At 42.8% G+C, this 17,867-nt stretch overlaps 1 protein-coding gene across 3 annotated transcripts in view; it reads left to right on the forward strand.

Moving 5' to 3' along the window:
- Lrmda (leucine rich melanocyte differentiation associated) overlaps positions 1 to 17,867 on the forward strand; it is a 994,610-nt gene that overhangs the window by 543,445 nt on the left and 433,298 nt on the right. For all 3 annotated transcript variants that reach the window (XM_028758579.1, XM_028758580.1, XM_028758581.1), the window contains 2 exons: positions 7,136 to 7,262; positions 13,810 to 13,949. In XM_028758579.1, the coding sequence (XP_028614412.1) occupies positions 7,136 to 7,262; positions 13,810 to 13,949 (267 nt within the window). The remainder of the gene's footprint in view (positions 1 to 7,135; positions 7,263 to 13,809; positions 13,950 to 17,867) is intronic.

Genomic DNA, 17,867 nt, shown 5'->3' on the forward strand with positions numbered 1-17,867 from the left:
GCCATATGAGTGCTGGGAACTGAACCTGGGTCCCCTAAAAGATCATCCTGTGTTGTTAACCACTGAACCATCCCTCCAGTTCAGTGGATCTTTCTTAACATCCCACCAGGGCCATTACAATCATAAGTGTGCTAAGCATGTTCTAAGATGAGTCACTGGCAAAGCAAAGTGAGAAAGAGGAAGAGAAAGAAGGGAAGGAGGGAGGGAGGAAGGAAGGAAGGAAGGAAGGAAGGAAGGAAGGAAGGAAGGAAGGGAGGAAGGAAGGAAGTTAGGAAAGAAAGAAGGAAGGAAGGAAAAAAGGGGACTAAAGTCTCTAGAATCTTCCTCTACTGCAATCTGAACCACTAGTTGCTGTTCTTTCAGAATGCCCTTTGTTTCTGGTCTCTTTGAGGGTCCCATGTAGCCCAGGCTGGCGGCAAACTCATTATATATTGAGTGAAGGTAAGCTTGTGCTTCTGATCCATCTGCTTCTACCTCCTGAGATCTGGTGTTACAGCTGTGTGCCACCACGCCCAGTGGTTCACTTTGAACCACTTGTGACTGTGCCTAAAGGTATTTTCAAGCTGACCCTTTGTCTTTCTGCTACAAGGATATCATTAAAAGTTTCATCAAAGCCACTTGCCTCTGGACACACTATGTCTCCTCTCCATTCCTTGTCGCGTGTCTTCTGAGAAGCTGGTCTCATAGAATTTTCCCTCTGAGCACAGTAACTGAGAGGATGCATGAAGTGCTGGGTTCTTAATGGGGCCCACTTAAACAGCAAAACATTTGAACCAGCTTATTAGAGTTCATACAGTTTAAAGTGGTTGCATAAATAAATAAAATATCAAAGCTCTAAAACTGTAATCCTTAACAATGATATTGGAAAGCAAATAGTAGAGATGACAAATTATTACCTTTTAGTAGGTGAGTTCCTCAGAATTCAACTCTGTGGTTCCAGATAGCAAAAGCAAAGAGGCTAACATGACTGGATATCACATTATCCACCATGTCCCAAAGCAAGCAAACACCATGTTCTGAGAGAGAGAGGACCAGAATTCCAGATGGGTAAATGTATAGCCTAGAAAACCAAAGGTTGAAACATCAACCTTCTTACTTCTCCTTTCAAGTACCAGAAAGTGGAAGCTCTACTTCTGGGCTTCTGGGTCTTACTTATTCTCTATCATTTTTCAGGTACCATATTTGAAAGACACTTTAGTGATCTTAGATACTGAGCATAAAGCTTTCAAATCCAGTTAGCTGTACTGGTTTCCTTTACTAGTCTTACCTCCAGATCATGCTTACTTAGTAATGAATTTTGTTTCACACATCTCAGGAATTACCCACCAGGAAGGATGCTCCAGAGAACTCCAGGCTTGACTTTGACCTCAGATCCTAAACTGCCGCTTGCTATTAATATACCCTATGTGTTATATAGCATAGAGTCTTTTCTATCTCCTATATGTTACAGACATAATATATGGTAAATGATTTCTAGTCTCTCTCTCTCTCTCTCTCTCTCTCTCTCTCTCTCTCTCTCTCTCTTTCTCTCTCTCTCTCTCTCTCTCTCTCGGGTGTGTGTGTGTGTGTGTGTGTGTGTGTGTGTGTAGAGCCAAACATCATATAGGGCAATAAATGATGACATATCTTTTTATTAAATATTGTAGTCTGTCACCTATCTACCTATCATTATCGATCATCTCTCTACTTATTACCTCTCTGCTGATCCATACATCCATGCAACAATTTAAATAGGATTGATAAGAGTCATATGGCCATTTGGATACCCCTCTTACCTAGGCAATAGGCTGGTGCTGAGCCCCTTTCCTGAAACTCCACATGTCACCTCACCACCTCCAAACCCCCTTCCTTTCTTCCCTCCCTGAGAGCGAGCTCTGCACTATCTGTCCTGTCCTTGTAGCTCTGCCCACGGTCTCTGTGGGAAGTTCATTTTCAGACTCCTCTAAGAGCCACTGCCTGGCAGGTGTGCGAATAAAACAGGATCAGATTGCTATTTCTGCACTCAGAGATATCACCGAGACCCTTTAACCACCACACTGACCAATTAGAGCAGACACTGGCCCTCAGCAGCCCCAAGCTGGCCCCATGCTGTGGTTGCTGGGTATCAATGACCTAGTTGTTAAATTATAAACATTATTAAGGTCAGTGGAGGGACAGATCTGAGAGTGTCCAGATAATGGGGAGAGTCTCAGAGGTGACTGTGTTTACCAGGTGGTAAGGAAGCATTCACATCCTCCCAGTCCCGCTGCCAGGCTTGGTATCCTAGCACAGGCTCTTTCCTTTTTCTGTCCCTGAGCACCTCTCTCCACAGCTAAAGATGAGGATTCACACAGCGATTGGCCCCTTGCCGCTGGCATCTCCCTGAGCTCTCTCCCTGCCTGGTCCTTGAGCTTCTCTGGGCTACTCTAGTAGACTCTCTGCCCCAAGCTGAGCAGCCTTATATACCAGAGAGTTGACTCTGAGTCCTCTATGAACCTGAAAGCTATCTATCCAGATAGGTGGAAGTCACACTAACATTCCTCCTTCAGCTGGGGGCTAGAGAGACTGAGTTCTAGAAAGACAAGGTCTAGCCCTTAAGGTGAGGAAGTTGATCTGTGTGGTAGGTTTTGGACATGTGGGCTAGGTCTTTGGCATGCCCACAGCCTTTTCACTCTGCCTTGTGAATGCAGACTCGAATGTTCTGATGCATATGTTGTGGAACAGGTAAAGTTGTGTGCAGAGGTGTTGTTTCCATGATTTGAGAATATCACAGTTTTGGTCCTGTGTAAGACCAGAGAAAAAGGTTCTCCTCACATAGGTCTGCCGTGAGCAAGTTCCCTCCATTTGCTGCCATTTCCATGCCTGCTACAAGTGTCACTAATGGTTTAGACTGGCAACCTAGGGAAGAGAGACTCCACCCTTGGCAGAGCCCATAAGCTGACAAATCACCAGAAGCTTAAGAAAGTCATCTCTGGTGACTTTCATGGTCCTGTGTTCTGCTGATTGTGTGCTGGCTAAAAAGCAGTGGGCATGGGGGATTGGGTGTCACAGGCTTAGATCAGGAACCCCTCTACCCTAAACCTTCCCCTGTCTCTTATTACCAGTTTTCAAGGCAAGGATGAAAAGGCTGGTTTGCATCCACACAGTAAATGAAGAGGTCAGAGAGGTGCTGCCATGCCCAGAGCCCTGTGTCAGCCTCCCAGCCGCTGGCCTAGCCTGAGCAGGGCAGGGCTGCCTCTTTAGCGCCACTGTTTCTATAAGCTAATGAGGGCAGTGTATGAGCCATAGGCGATGATGGTGGGATATTAACTGTGACAGGAAGCTTGATCATAATTATCTTAACGAGGATAGGGTTAATTACAGTGGAAACTTAAAAGTTCTCTATTTGACTACACTGGAGCCAAATTCATTGTGATGTTTTGTCATTTTGATGTGACTTTTGAAGAAGTACTAGGACTCTCCCCAGGGTTGTCTCAAGCCCCCAAGAGAACCCAGTAAACAAGGTTGACCAAGATAGTACCTATGAGTGTGGTCATGCTAGTTTCCCCACTGGTGGAGAGGGAGGGAGGCAGGCAATCAATCTGCAAACTGATGTGGAGGTGCTGATGAGGTTTGCAGAGTGAACCATCTACTTTAAAGTGGTCCCACGTGGGATCCTACCTGCTCTGAGTGGGTGCGTCCACGTGCTCTCCACTGTTTTCTTCTAGTGCTGAAGGAGCCCTGTGATTCCCTCTACCTTCCATCCCATACCTCTCAGGGATTGCAGCTACCACCCGGCAAATAACCCTAGAGTGACAGTCAGCTCTGCATCAGGCTCTCATTTTGGATTGCATTTTGCTGTTTACACTTTAGCTCAGACCACATTATCATCTTCTCTGTAAACTACCATTGCCATCCCGGGAAACGGACATGCCATGCCTCGATTTTTATGCTTTTTATTTTTATTTATTTATTTATTTTTACGTCTTGTCATTCTAGACAACAGTGAATATCTACCTGCAGGAACCTGGAATAGAGGGCTTGTCATAAGAAACTACATCCTCCTGATCGTTTCTTTTGATGATAATAACAATAACAGTAACTGGAAAAACATTTCAAAGTAAAAAGGTGAAGCCCTTTTCCATTGCATGTTCGCTGGACATATTGTTTGAACTCCACAAATTCTTTCCCCTGGTGCCTTTCCTTCCTGGTGTTCTGAACCTCTCACCTCCAGTCCCTCGACTGCGAATTTCGTGAAACACATCCTCAAGTGTACCCACAGCAATCATGGAAACAGGACTTTGTTCATCAGCACCTCCCTCCCACATTGTACAGATCTCCTTTTACCTGAACACTAGCAACATTACACAGGAAAAAAAAAAAAAAAGAATCTGGAAACCAGACAAGAGATGGGAGATTTGGAGGGGTGAAGGGGCTCTTCTCTGAGGTCCCACTTCTTTATGGAGCTCTGATGTGTGGCCTGTACTGTGGAGAGAAAGAGGCAGCCTTGGTGGGGCCAGCACCCCTGTGGTGTACTGGCTTTGCCCTCTTCATCCTGTGTCACTTTGTTTTCCGTCTCCTCAAGAGCAGTGTGGGAAGGCAGGCAGCTTTCTTCTGCTTGCCTGTTGCCAGCCCTTTGCTGTGTCTCATGATAAAAAAAATACAATATTTACATAACATACCTCTGAACAGTGTGTATCTAAACGCTGCCTTTGAGCAGAGCCCATCTGATGTTGGTGCACAAAGAATGTATTAACTTCTCACAAGGCTTCCTGTTTGGGGGTGGGGGGTTCTCCATTCCCCCTGTGGCAAGCAGCAGCCTGGCCCTGAAACAGTTGTGGCTAATGAGCTTGGTTCACTGACTCCTGTGGAGAAAGAGACACATAGCTCATTTAGTTGAGAACTTGACTTTATATTCAGTATCTGATCCCCAGAAATCCACCAACTAGGCCTGATGGAGCATGCCTATAACTCTAATACTGGATAGGTTTAAACAGGAGGGTCAGAAGTTCATAGGTCATATTTGGCTTCATAATGAGTTTGAGGCCAGCCTGGAATATATGGGAGCCAGCTTTCAACAAACAAAAAAGCCGAGGACTTCAGAAAGCCCAAAGATTTCCCCCACACTGGCTTTATCCATCTGCCTATCCCATATGATTCCTCCACTCTTTCTCCCACCCCCAGGTCTCAGGATAAGCCAATGGATGGCAGGAGGAGGCAGCCCTGAGTGGGAATACAATTGTCCTCTGAGGGGGGAGGCACACAGAGCCAGCAGGCATTCCGTATGCCCCAGCACAGGCTACACGGAAACAGAAGAGCAGAGACAAAGCTCCATAGCCTACACCAAAGTCCCCGAAGGGAGGGAGATGTTTGGCCTCCCAGAAGCCTATGAAACAGGATGACCCTAAGTTAAAGTGCAGGCAGTTTCAGTTTTTCATGTTTGCCCACCCAGCAGGTAGCACTGACCTCAGAGCCTTTGTGCTCTGGGTTCTAGAGCCAGAGTGAGACCACAAGAAGGTCTCTTAGACAACGGACATGCAGATGGTAGCAACCCCTGGGCCCAGTGGAAGCTGAAGATTTGATGAGCATGCTCTTACATATCTCAAGGGTAGGGCCCCCACTTCCTACCCCCAGTTTGGGGTACCTTCTGTCAGAAACTCACCATGGAGCCATGGCACTTTGGGAAAGCCTCTCTGCTAAAGCTCCCTGCTAAAGCTCCCTGCTAAAGCTCCCTGCTAAAGCTCCCTGCTAAAGCTCCCTGCTAAAGCTGCCTGGGGTGCACACAGAAAACACACAAGATGACAGGGCCTTAGTATTGGTGCAGTCAGTAAACAAGTAGTGTGGCAGACATTCTGATTGGCCATACTTTATAGACTAGCCAGGGACTGAACGTGTGTCTTCCCTTCACTGGCTCTGTGCCTCAACAAGGCTACAGCCTATGCAAGCTCAGCACCTTATCTCCTGGGCCTGGCAGGTGAGCAAGCTGGGAATAAGTACCTGAGAAAGCCCTGGGACTTTTGGCTCCCTTTAATTAACATTTGTGTGTGCCTGGGCAAGCATCTGTACACAACCACCTCTTGATCCCCCCTACTCCAAACACTCACCAGAGTCCCTCAAGTGAAGAGCTAATTTCAGACTACATGGGTAAAGGAAGGCTCCTTTTCCTCTTTCTCTTGTAGCATGTTTTATCTTTGAAACCTATACTTAATCCTTAATGCCTTTTTTAATTTACTGCCTCAAAATCTACATGGCTATACTCTCGCGCTGAAAAGAACAACAACAAAAAACAAAACAAAACAACAACAACAAAATACCCCACATTCCATAAATTAAAACTTCAGACCAGGGCTTTGAAGCAGAAATTCTCCCAGCCCCCTGTCCCCACACAAAACCAAAACCAAGTAAAAAGAAAGAATGAGAGAAGAAAAAGCTTTCTCTCAGGGCCTGGAGTGCTTATGTAATTCCTCCCTGTCAGGCAGCCACGGGATGCTAGGCAGGAGCAAATTAAGTGATTAGTTTTAAAAAAAGAAAAGAAAGAAAGGAGAGAGAAAGAGAGAGAGAGAGAGAGAGAGAGAGAGAGAGAGAGAGAGAGAGAGAGAGAGAGAGAGGCCTAAGGATGGGAGGATGTAAGGGGAGAGAAAAGCTGCCTTCCTGGCCATTTCCCCTATGACTGTACATAGTAGAACCGCTAAGAAATGATACTTGAAGTTATATTTATTATTGTAAGAGGGGTATGAGATTTCTAGGCAGGAATGATGGATGACAGCTTAAATTTGTGTCCAGGGAATGAAGGTGAACTGTGACAGAGTTATTTATCTTGGGAATGGAGGTTAGGGTCAGCCCAGGCTGGGTGCCTGAAGGCACAAGACATTGACAAATTTATCCTGCAGGCCGTATCTGAAGCCCTTTGTTTTGGATCCTGGCTTCTCAATAAGTGACCCTCATCCTTCATGTTGGCAATTCGTGAAGGATGCGGTGAGTGCCAGCGGGGGCCCCTTTCTCCCCCTCGCCCCCACCCCGGCTCCCTGCTACTAATTCTTGTCATTCACTCTGCTGACAGGCACCAAGCCCAAACTATTCCCAGTTCTGAAAGGGAAGGTTAAAATATTTATTTCGGCTCATAATGGCCTCTCTGATTTACTGCAGGATCTTTTTCCCCTTGCCTTTGTCATTGCAGGTCACTGGAAGGACTGAGCGCATTCAGGAGCCTGGAGGAGCTCATTTTAGACAACAATCTGCTCGGAGACGACCTCGTGTTGCCAGGGTTACCCCACTTGCACACCTTAACCCTCAACAAGAACCAAATATCCTTTTCTGGCACCCAGGACGCCAGGTCCCCGCAGTACCCCACTTGCCGCCCAGCTCTACGGGTGTTCCATTTTGCCACCCCACACCCTTCTCCGCAAAAAATACCTGCAAAATGTCAAATGAGTTTTATGTGTCAGCTAAATTAAAGTATGTGAAATACAGTCGGTGGGCAGACAAAGCGTTCTGTCTTCTGGCACTCGGGACACTTCAGAGTAATTTATTATAGGTCATTCATAAATGAAATGCACCGTTATATCTTCCTGTTGCTCTATTTTAGTGTAGAGATCTAAGTTATGGCTGCGAGGAAATCTTTTTAATAGATAAAAATAGAAAAAGAAAATAATGTCACTGGTGCCTGGGAGGAAAAGCTGCTTCTGTTTGCCTGGGCTTGTGTGGGAGGGCGACCTCTGGTGGCAAGATATAGGTACTACCGCTAAGTTGACAGTCCTTATAGGCTTCTAGAATGCTTTTGGTGTAGGCTAGGGGAACAGTTCTGGATGTCAAGAAGGGAGAGAGAGCTGAGGTGTAAAGAGAAGTGTGAAGGTCAGGCTCTGCACTCCCCTTGTAAACAGTTCTGGGTGTGATAACAGGCCTAGAAGAACCATGGGTTATGACCTTCTTTGGGTAGGTGAGCATCTACCCAGCCTGAGATGAGAATTAGGAACTAACTGCCCTGGCTTCTATAGTAAGAATAAATCAGAAGACTTCTCTAACAGCATAGGGTACATGGCATCTACATTGTTAGTGCTCTGGATTACCAGGTGCTAGGATGCCAGCTCTAGCAGGCAGGGATTTCTGGATCCTTCCTATGAACAATCCTGCCTGGGTAGAGTTCACATTCTACAGATATCTGCGGGATGAACAACATATTCATTTTCACGACTTTCTCAGTGACCTCTGATGGAAGCCATACACTGTTCTGGGGGACTTTTAAGCACCTCACATTCCATTTTTTTTACCAAGTCCAGTGAAGAGTGTATAGTTGTCTATTTATCTAGTCTTAGAAATTCCAAGGTTATGTACAAACTCCCAGTCAAACACTGAACGAGATAGAGACATGGGTTCAAAATGGAGACCTATGTAAGCATGTAGGATGCTTTGCAAAATTATTTGTTAGCCTCATTGGTACTTCAAGCTGTAAGTTAATATTTTCTTTATTCTGTAAACATTGTCTCAGCCAGCTCTTGCTACTATGACTGAATACTTTTGAATGGGAAGCCCCTAGCAAGTGTCTGTTGCTCATAGTATGAAGGCTGGCAGTCTGAGAGCAGGGTCCAGCAGGGGAGGGATTTTGATGGTGAGTCCCTTGCTTGTTCTTGCATTGGGGACAGAGTGGGAGGAAGGAAGGTGAAGGAGGAGAAGAGGCAATGTTCTTGTCTGTTCTTATCAATAGACTAATTCATCCTATCGTGAGCTCTACCTTTAGGACTTAATAACTTCTCAAAGGATTTGGAATTGAGAGATTTGAGTTGTGGGAGGGAGATATAAACAGTTTGTGCTTTACAAATGTGCTCCTTATGGCTGTCATCAGTGGACACTTTATTAGAGGAAGAGGGCTTACAAGTAAGTTCACAATCTGTGACATAGTGACATTTGGTAGAGGTTTCTTTCATCAACCCTTTGCTCAACTAGTTTCCAAGTTGTTGTTCTGTGTATTTTCTATCTTCCTGGGCTGTCTTAGATGATCAGCTGGGCCATATGAGCAACTGGATCAAGGAGAGAAGTATTATTCAACTAAACTTTAGATGATCCCATTCCTCCCTTGAGCCTCAGCCCATGTCTTGTGTCTCATGTCACTGCAGGATATTATGGTTCACAGACTTAGTTTCACATGTCCTCTTGGTCATATGTAGCTGTGTGGCCTGGTACACGTAAACTTCTGGGAGCCTAGTCCTCAGTTTTAGAGACATAGCTTATATCAGGTGGTGGTTTTATTCTTAGCACCACTGAGGTTGGCAGGCATCTTGGGTTACAGAGTGCTGGGAGATTGACTCCATCTTTTATTAAGTTCTGTTCCTATTCTGTGCCTTAACTTCCTTGAGCCCTAGTGGTAATACTAAAGGAGTTAAGGAAACAGCCTGGGGAGTCACTGTGTTGCTGAAAGTCCAATTACATAGCTGTACTTCTACGGAGCATCTTATTAGGCATGGATACAGACCACAAAGTGTTGTCCTAGTCAGGTTGCTATTTCCCACTCAGGGAGTTATGCAATAATAAGTTCTTTCCTCTTTCCTCCCTGATATACTGGGACTGTGACAAAAGTCAGCTTCCCCTCCCATTTGATCTAGAAGTCGCAGTCTGAAAGGTAGGCAAAAGCAGACAACAACGTATGCCATCCTCTTCGGCTAACTGCCTCTTATACTGACCCTGTCTTTTCAGGTTAAAACTCCCTACTTGTGAAAATATCCCAATTCTGCACAAGTGATATAGAGTAGGTATTTCTGGTGCTGTCCCATGGGATGCTCCAGACATGGACAAGCTCTGTCAGCTAGCTCATGTAGCATGACACTCCACTCCACAAAACAATAAATGTTCCATGCACTTCAATTCTATGTGAGTCAGGGCTCGGCTGGATGGTTCTTCTGACGATCTTAGTTTGTGTCACTCAGGCAACCATGTTTATTTTTTTTTGTTCTTGTTTTTGTTTTTTACCAGCACTAGATAGTCTAAAATAACCTCACTCTTACCTATGCAATTAGTGCTGGCTGTTGGCTCAGCGGCCTGCCTCTAATGGGCTGCATATACCATCAATATGTGAAAGGATTTGTCCAGAGCATAAGCCCTGGTGTATATGTGCTTGTCAAATCCTGCTTGTAGTGTGAAAGCAACTCACATACCCGTGCAGAACAATGTGGGCAATGACACAGTTATTCATATAGAGAATAGCTCATTTCTACGGCTATCTACTACACCAGTCTTGCCATCTTGTCTCTACGAGATCTTATTTAGTTTTCACTATAAAGCATCTTATTGGCTCTTTGAACTACTTTTTTTTTTTTACAGCCCAGTCCCACCTGCCCAGGGATTGTATCAATTAACAGTTGATGGAGTCCATCTCCCTGATAATGGCTATGTTTGTGTCAAGTTGACAAAAGCTAACTATGACGTCATCCTAGAAGTATGAAAACCACCCTCACTTGACTAACGCCATTATCACTAAAGGCAGAAAGTAGGGTGAACGTATTTCTTAGACTTTTATACTTTACTGTAATTCTAATCTCATTCTCTGATTCTGGGAATTACTGGTGATAATTCTCTTTCACATTTTAAAATACCCAGAGACTGCAAGCTTCTAGAAGCCACATAGATTGCCACAGGTATGGTATCATCTAGACTCCACTTAGGCTGACTCCGAGCCCCAGATTCTAAAACTCAAAAGAAAAGCCATCTTCTTGCTGGATAGGACTTGCATGTGGGAAGAGTCAGATGCCAGCTATAGTAAGGCCCAGTTGAGGCTACAGGAATTCTATCTACAGAAGAGATTCCAATGTCGAGACTCTATCACACCTGGAAAATTTCTTCTCAGTTCACCAATTAATGCATCTGTCCCAGTTATAGAGGTTTTTCTCCTCCAACCCCCATCTTTGTTCTAGCCCCTCTTTGTTCAAAGTAATTAATCATAGGCCATAGACTTGAAAATTTATCCCCAGCTCTGACAATATCACCCACCAACCTCTGACTATCTGTCTCTTTCTCTCTGTCTCTGTCTCCCTGACTCTCTGTCTGTCTCTCTGTCTCTCCCTCCCTCACTCTCTACCTCTCTCCCTCTCTCTCTCTCTCCTTGGCTTCTCCACCAGCAACACTGAGGTCTTCTGTGTTGATATCAGTCATGTGATCTCTGGATAGTCAACCCCAAGTAAGGGACTGACTAAAAATTTTAGGAAGTATAGATGCACAATTACCTTCGCACAATTTAATGGTTGTCCTCCATCATTCCTTGTGGGAAAACACAGGCCTTATTTGAGATTATGCTTAATTTTCTTCTGCAGTGTTTACACCAGCATATGTGCTAAAAGTATGACCAGTTTGAATCATAGCACACACAGGAAGAAAGAATAGTGCTGTGTGTTACACAGCTGGGCTATGGCAAGGAGATGAGTGTGCCATGTCACAAAACTGGACCTCACCCTTAAAAAAATATTATGTACTCATGTGTATTTGTGTGTGGGTATGTACTTATAAGTGTAGGTGCCAACAGAGGGCAGGGAAGAACCTCAGGTCTCCTGGAACTGAGATTATGGGTGGTTGTGAGCTGCCGTAAGTGTGTGTTGGAACTATACTCTCATGTCTTTATAAGAGTAGCAAGCCACTGCTCCAGCCCTCTGGAGCTCACTTTTAACAACAGTTTCTTATCATTTTGAATAAATATATTTTCTTTTTCAAGGTCTTGCTTTCTTTTATAATTCAGAATATTGAGTAGAGTAATCTATTACTTTAGAATATTGATCTTTGGGATCTTTATTCCCAAAGTAATGGTGATCTTTGGGAAGCCACCTGTTAACACTCGATGATCCTTCTTGTTCCCTGGTACACTTAGCTAAAATTTCTTGGTACACTTAGAGAAAACCACAGTGCTTTGAAAACATACTCCTAAACTGAGATATCCGAGACAGACAGCACAGCTGGATGACAGCGTTTTATCTCCCTCCCCCCTAACATATTAAACTCTTCATTTTTCAGTCTTTTAATTTTATCCTTTGTACTAGAAATTGAGTCATTTTTCCCCATAGAAATGACTTAGACTTCTTAGACTTGAATATAGTCTCTGTCATTTACTGGCTGTGTGACTTATAATCTCATTTTTCTTTTTTTTCTTTTTGCTAAGCTAATATTTCTGATATGTATTTACACGCAAGGGGTGCAAATATATCATTACACTGTGTACTTAGCATCCAAATGTCTGCTATTGGGTTAAAATTTCCCAGGGGTTATAAAATTGTTCCTTGGCCTGGAGATGAACCCAAAGTTGGGAGGTTCTACTCTCAGCTGGGAAACCACCCTGGCTTACGTACAATAGGACCTGCATGCCAGGAGGTTCTCCTTCTGTCTTCTCTAAACATGTAAGAAAGACACCACTTTGATCTTACCCTCTCCGTATAGAATCACTTTTGGCAAGCTTCATCATGATAGCTGAGCTCCACAATGGCAACTTCCGGTAGACACTGACAAAAAAAAAAATCCTAAGTGACTAATGCTCTGGAGAAGGCTTGATGAGGGACACCAGGTGTGTTCTGAGAATCCAGCTGGGGAGAGTTGACACAGTTCCAGGGAGCTCGAAGAAAATGTGCCCTTCCAAACACCTCCCAAGTCATTTCCACTGTCATGATCTTGGTTAGTTGGAGATCCCAGAGTTGCATCCACTCATTGCCTTGGCTTAACTTTCCACATGACGTTACAAGTTCCATCTCAGCTGACAATCAGGCAGGACAGGACTGTGTTTGTTCTTGTTGACCCAGGAGACTGAGGAGCCAATTAAAACTCCATCTCCTATTTCATGCTTTGGGGATGGAATCAATGAAGATGAAGGGCTGGTGCAGAACATGCTGTAGGCTTCCTGTCTGCTGTGGATTGTGGGTAACTACTTATCTCATCCTGCTTTGTCATATAGTAGGTTGTTGGAAAGGCTTAGAACAATGGAGTTTCCATCATACCAAACATCCCACATGAGACAGACTCCTGGACCTGCACTGTGTTTATTGGTACAGAGAGCTAGAGCATCTTGAAGCCTAAAGTGTCCATGTCCAGGATATTTAAGGGGATCTATCTGTCCTGGGACTCCAGTCAATGAAAGGCCACTGTTTTTATGGAGTATGGAGTTTAGATAACAAAAAGGAGCCCTCTAAAAAAGACGAATGTTCCATAGCTAAGGGTATAAATTACGTACAGAAAGGATGTTGATGGACTAGACATATGGCTCAGCATCTGAGTACCTGCCTAGCATGGTCAAGACCCTGTGTTGGATCCCTCATAATGTAAACTGAAGATGAGAATAAGGAGGATGCATATGAGAATAAAACCATGAATGTTCAATTGGAATAAAAATATATCAAAGCAAATTTTAAAAATTAAATTGACAAGTACCACAAATGTTAAAATAACTAGAAAGGACAGAAATCTTTTTATACTAGATATGCCTATTTCAAAATCTTATTTCTTACAAATTCCCTTACAGCTCTGTTGCGTAATCACATTTGTGATGTTTTCTATAGAGAGCATAGAATGACAATTCCATCTTTTAGCATGATTGACTGAAAACTGGATTTTGTTTTTAGGAGTTGAGACATAGTTATGCTATGATTTAGATGGGAATCGTCTAAAACTCCACACACTGAAGGTGTAATCCCCAAAGCAATGCTTCCAGAACGTGGTGGAACCCCAGACACTATGAGCTAAAATAACCCCTTCTCCTTTTTAAGTTGCTCTGTCAGGTATTTTGTCCAGGGTGAGGCAGAGCTGACTCCCATAGCCTGGCCTGTTATTGATGGCCCGTACTTCTTGCTAAGCCTTTCATTTTCTTGGAAGAAGATCCTTAACCTTTGGCACATTACTGACCTGGAGTACCTCCTTGATCACCTGGCAGAAGTGACACCATCCTTAGAGTACCTCAGCCTGCTGGGAAATGTGGCATGTCCCAATGAGCTGGTCAACTTGGAGAAGGATGAGGAAGACTATAAGAGATACAGGTGAGTGCTCACATGGTGGTGGAAGGGAAAAAGAGACTCTAGGCATAGAATGCTGTGGGATGTAAAACAAGCATTGGTAAGCATCCATTGACCTCCCATGACTGTGTTAAACTGTTGTCTTTTAGAAACAGAATCCATTTGATTCCTTTGTTGGGTTCATAGGAGCCAAGAAAGGATAGGAGATAGTCAAGATCAGGGGCTGAGAAATGTTTTTCATCATGGGCTAACTCATATACATTTTAGGTTTTACATGGATTCTGCCTTTACTGTTGAACCCTGATGTTAAAGTGTGGAAGCAGCCATGAATGATTTATAAATGAATATACCTGACTCTCTCCCAATAAAACTTTATATAATAAGAAAGGGGATTAGAGATATCTTCCCTTTGGCCTCTGTAATAAAAGAACATTGTCCTTAATACCCTACTCAAGTCAACAGAGGAGAAAAGAAGAAAACACTACAGTTGGAGCTGGGGCTCTTGGGATCCGGCTCTGAAAGGGTTGGGAAAAGAGGCTAATGGTTTGAGAGGAACTTGTCCTACTGGAATTTTTATAAAACCCTGGTAATCTGCAAAGAAGTGTAGCAGGAGTAATTATTGTGTATCAGGCCAACAGTGTAAGAAATACTGACCGTTATTATAGATTTATGAGAAAAAAAAACAGTCCGACAGAGGGACATAAATAACATAAAGCAGGGATTCAGTTATATTTCCATCCAGAGGAATTTTGTGACTTTGGCTTCATTTCTAAGTTTCATGATTAATTTTGTAGGATTTCTAGGCGATTCTCATATTGACTCAGAACAAATCAGATTCCTGCTTGAAAAAATAAGCTCATGAAAGTCCTTCTCCATTTGGAATACTTTTCTATCCCAATGTGAGGTATAGATTTAAGAGTGACTTCTGATAGGAGAAACACAGTTGCCATCCAGCCAGAGCAACTTGCTCATTTCTCATGTTTAATTGTTTAACTGCTTAGATGTCAAATGACTTCTGGAACATTCTCTTTCAACTTTGAATCATGAGATTGTCTATACAAAGTGTATAGACTCTAAACCTAGTACCTTCTTGAATCAACAATTTTGGAAAAGCACTTTTCATTATAATTATTAGTGTATATTGTCAGGTGAATGAGATTCACTGTGATATTTTCATATCACAATATATATTGTTCTTTGTTAGTATTAAACTCTCACAACTTCCTCTGTACCAACCCATCTCCCTGCTTCTTCTGGCCCATTTACTCTTCCTCAGTGGTATCTCTACCACTACTTGAGATTGTATTTGTTTTCTGTTTAATTCTAGTTTCCATGTATAAGATAATGTATGTGATACCTAATCTGCTCTAATGTAATGATATTTTGGTCTATGCATTTTCTTGCAGACAACATGACTTTGGTCTCCTTTGTGGCTAATAATATTCCCTTATATGTAAAACTGTATTATTATCCTTTTATCTGTTGATAGGCACCTAGACATCCTCCATCTTGGCTATTGCCAGTACTAATTTTAAGATATATTTTGTAAGGTCAAGTCAAAAAAGTTCATCTAATAAACATATTTCACAAATCAAACATTGTTTAAAAATTTTCTTTATACTTTCTGAATTTTTCTTCATATTTTTGTTCCATTTATAAAACATAGGTAACTTTTATATATGTATGAGTATACATGTATATTACCTATTTATGTGCATATATATTCTTATAAATATGCTTACACATGTCCATTTATTCATTCATCCAACCAAACATAATATGTGAATACAAGTGTAGATACATCAGTTTTTTCAGATGAGAGAGAGCAGGGAGTTGGGGGGAAGAAAGAGAAAGAGTCAAATGAGTTTTCCATTTCCATCTTGTTCTGTTTGATCTCAGATACAGAGCTTAGAGAGGTGTAAAGGGAAGAGAAAAGCAAATACTTCATTGTTGATTTTGTAACTGGTCAGATTGACAAAGCAGACCAAGCTTCACTGTATAAGCAGTAAGATTTGAAAATCTAATGTGGAATCCCATTTCGATAGGATGACTTGAAACAGGGATGACTGTCTAGATCAGTGGTCCTTATATGACTCAGAGTCAACTCAGCCTCTATCATTCTTTTGGTAGCAAACCATGTTTGGATTTACTAGTTCATCCTATGCTATACATCCCTGTATTCCTCTCACTTGTATAGACTTGTATACACGGAGAGAAGAATTACCACTGAGTAAGAGTGGAGTCCTTGTCTCTTGAAGCCTAATGCAAACCTAAGTCATGAAAGTGGCTAGGTGACTATGCTAGGATATTTGGAATTATTCTCTCTTCTTAGGTATCAGATCCAGTTAGTTGGTAGCAGCTATCATCCAGACTCAATCCAAGTCTAAGTTGTGGGTCAAGGTTTTTGCAGAAAGTTTATTTCTCTAAGAGCAATCCTCCTCATGGATCCACGTTGGTGGTCCCCCAAGCATGTCCTCCCCATCTCAGGTCTGTGTTGCTGGCAGGATGTGAGAGATGGGGCTGAGAAGGCTGTTTGTTAGTGTATTTATGACAATGTTGCCTTGAGGGACTGGAATCAAGAGTTTGCACGCAGCCCAAATCACATCTAGCCACAATTGCCTTTGAAAACCCATAAGTTATCCACACAGTGACGGGTAGATGCTCACACTTGGAGAAAAGGCAGCCACCAAGAACAATAGAGGTATTAAATGTGTTCCTACTCAGTAACAAATTCACTACATCATCTTGTGAAATGCTGAGCTGATTCTCTAACATGCTTAAATCTTTTATTCTTTTTTTTTTTTAATTGTTGACTTGAAAAGCACTCTTCCCTGTATTTGGAAAAGTGAGATGCAGGCACAGCACAGCTCAGTCAGCCCCATGGTCTTTCGGCAGCCCTGCTTTCTTCATACTGGTTGGTGATTCATTTGCCCCTGAGACGTTTTAGGGTTTCACAATATGGCTTTTGAATTCAGAGTTCCTGTGACATATGTGTTTAAACAAAGCAGTACAATGGCCTACCTCATGTTTGGTAAACTATTTTCCTGCCCCTTCATCCACAAAGTGTGAGGTCTACCTTCTCTCTGGCTGTCACTGAAATCATCATAGCGGAAGCTTTATGTAAATTTATATGGCATTTTTGCTAGCAAATGACTTACGCAATGAATGATACTTCTATAGTTTCCTGTTTTTCACTTTAAGTAAGTTTTTTCAACAATGCTTCATCTATTAATCATTTAAGCAATAGCATTCAGAAGCAGGAACCTGTGGTTCATTTAGTGCTGTTGAAAAAAATTTCCTATTGATTGGCATCCTCTATGGTCATGTGATGTAATATTTATGTCACCCAGCCATACATCAAAACAAGTGGGTCTGTTGTTTTGTTTCCATGGGAGATGTTGACTTCAAAGATTTCAGCTCAGGTTTAGTTCATGTTGTGGCCAACCACCAGATCTGGAATGGGAAGTGACTACGTTTATGTATGTTGTGCTCTCTGTCTCATCTTTCCTACCCTTTCCCCAGTGTCTACTCCTTTGGCTTCCTCATTTACCTTTGTGTACATAGTTGGATTTTCTTGGCATGCATCTCCCCAGTAAAACAGGCTCATTAAATTTCTCTGTAAAGAAGGACATACTATCGAGTGGTTGAGCAGAGTCCTGAGCCTGCTGTTATAGGGGTGTAACTATACCAGGATTCTCTTTGCCATTTGTCTTTGCTTATGGGTGAGAAGTGGATATGGCCACCTTATCACAGGGCCTGAACCCACTTGCATTTCACTGTGTGGATACAGCACTGCTGCTCTGGGATGAATGTTGAATGGATATGAACTTGGGCCTCTTGCAGATTTTGACACCATCCAAAATCAATATAGTAAGTCAGGGGTGGAAATCTTGGTACTCAGAACAGTTTATCCTTTGTTTTTTTCTGGCAATTTTTTTTTTT

Source organism: Grammomys surdaster, unplaced genomic scaffold, assembly GCF_004785775.1.
Source record: "Grammomys surdaster isolate TR1022 unplaced genomic scaffold, NIH_TR_1.0 126198, whole genome shotgun sequence".
In the NCBI taxonomy this organism is placed as follows: domain Eukaryota; kingdom Metazoa; phylum Chordata; class Mammalia; order Rodentia; family Muridae; genus Grammomys; species Grammomys surdaster.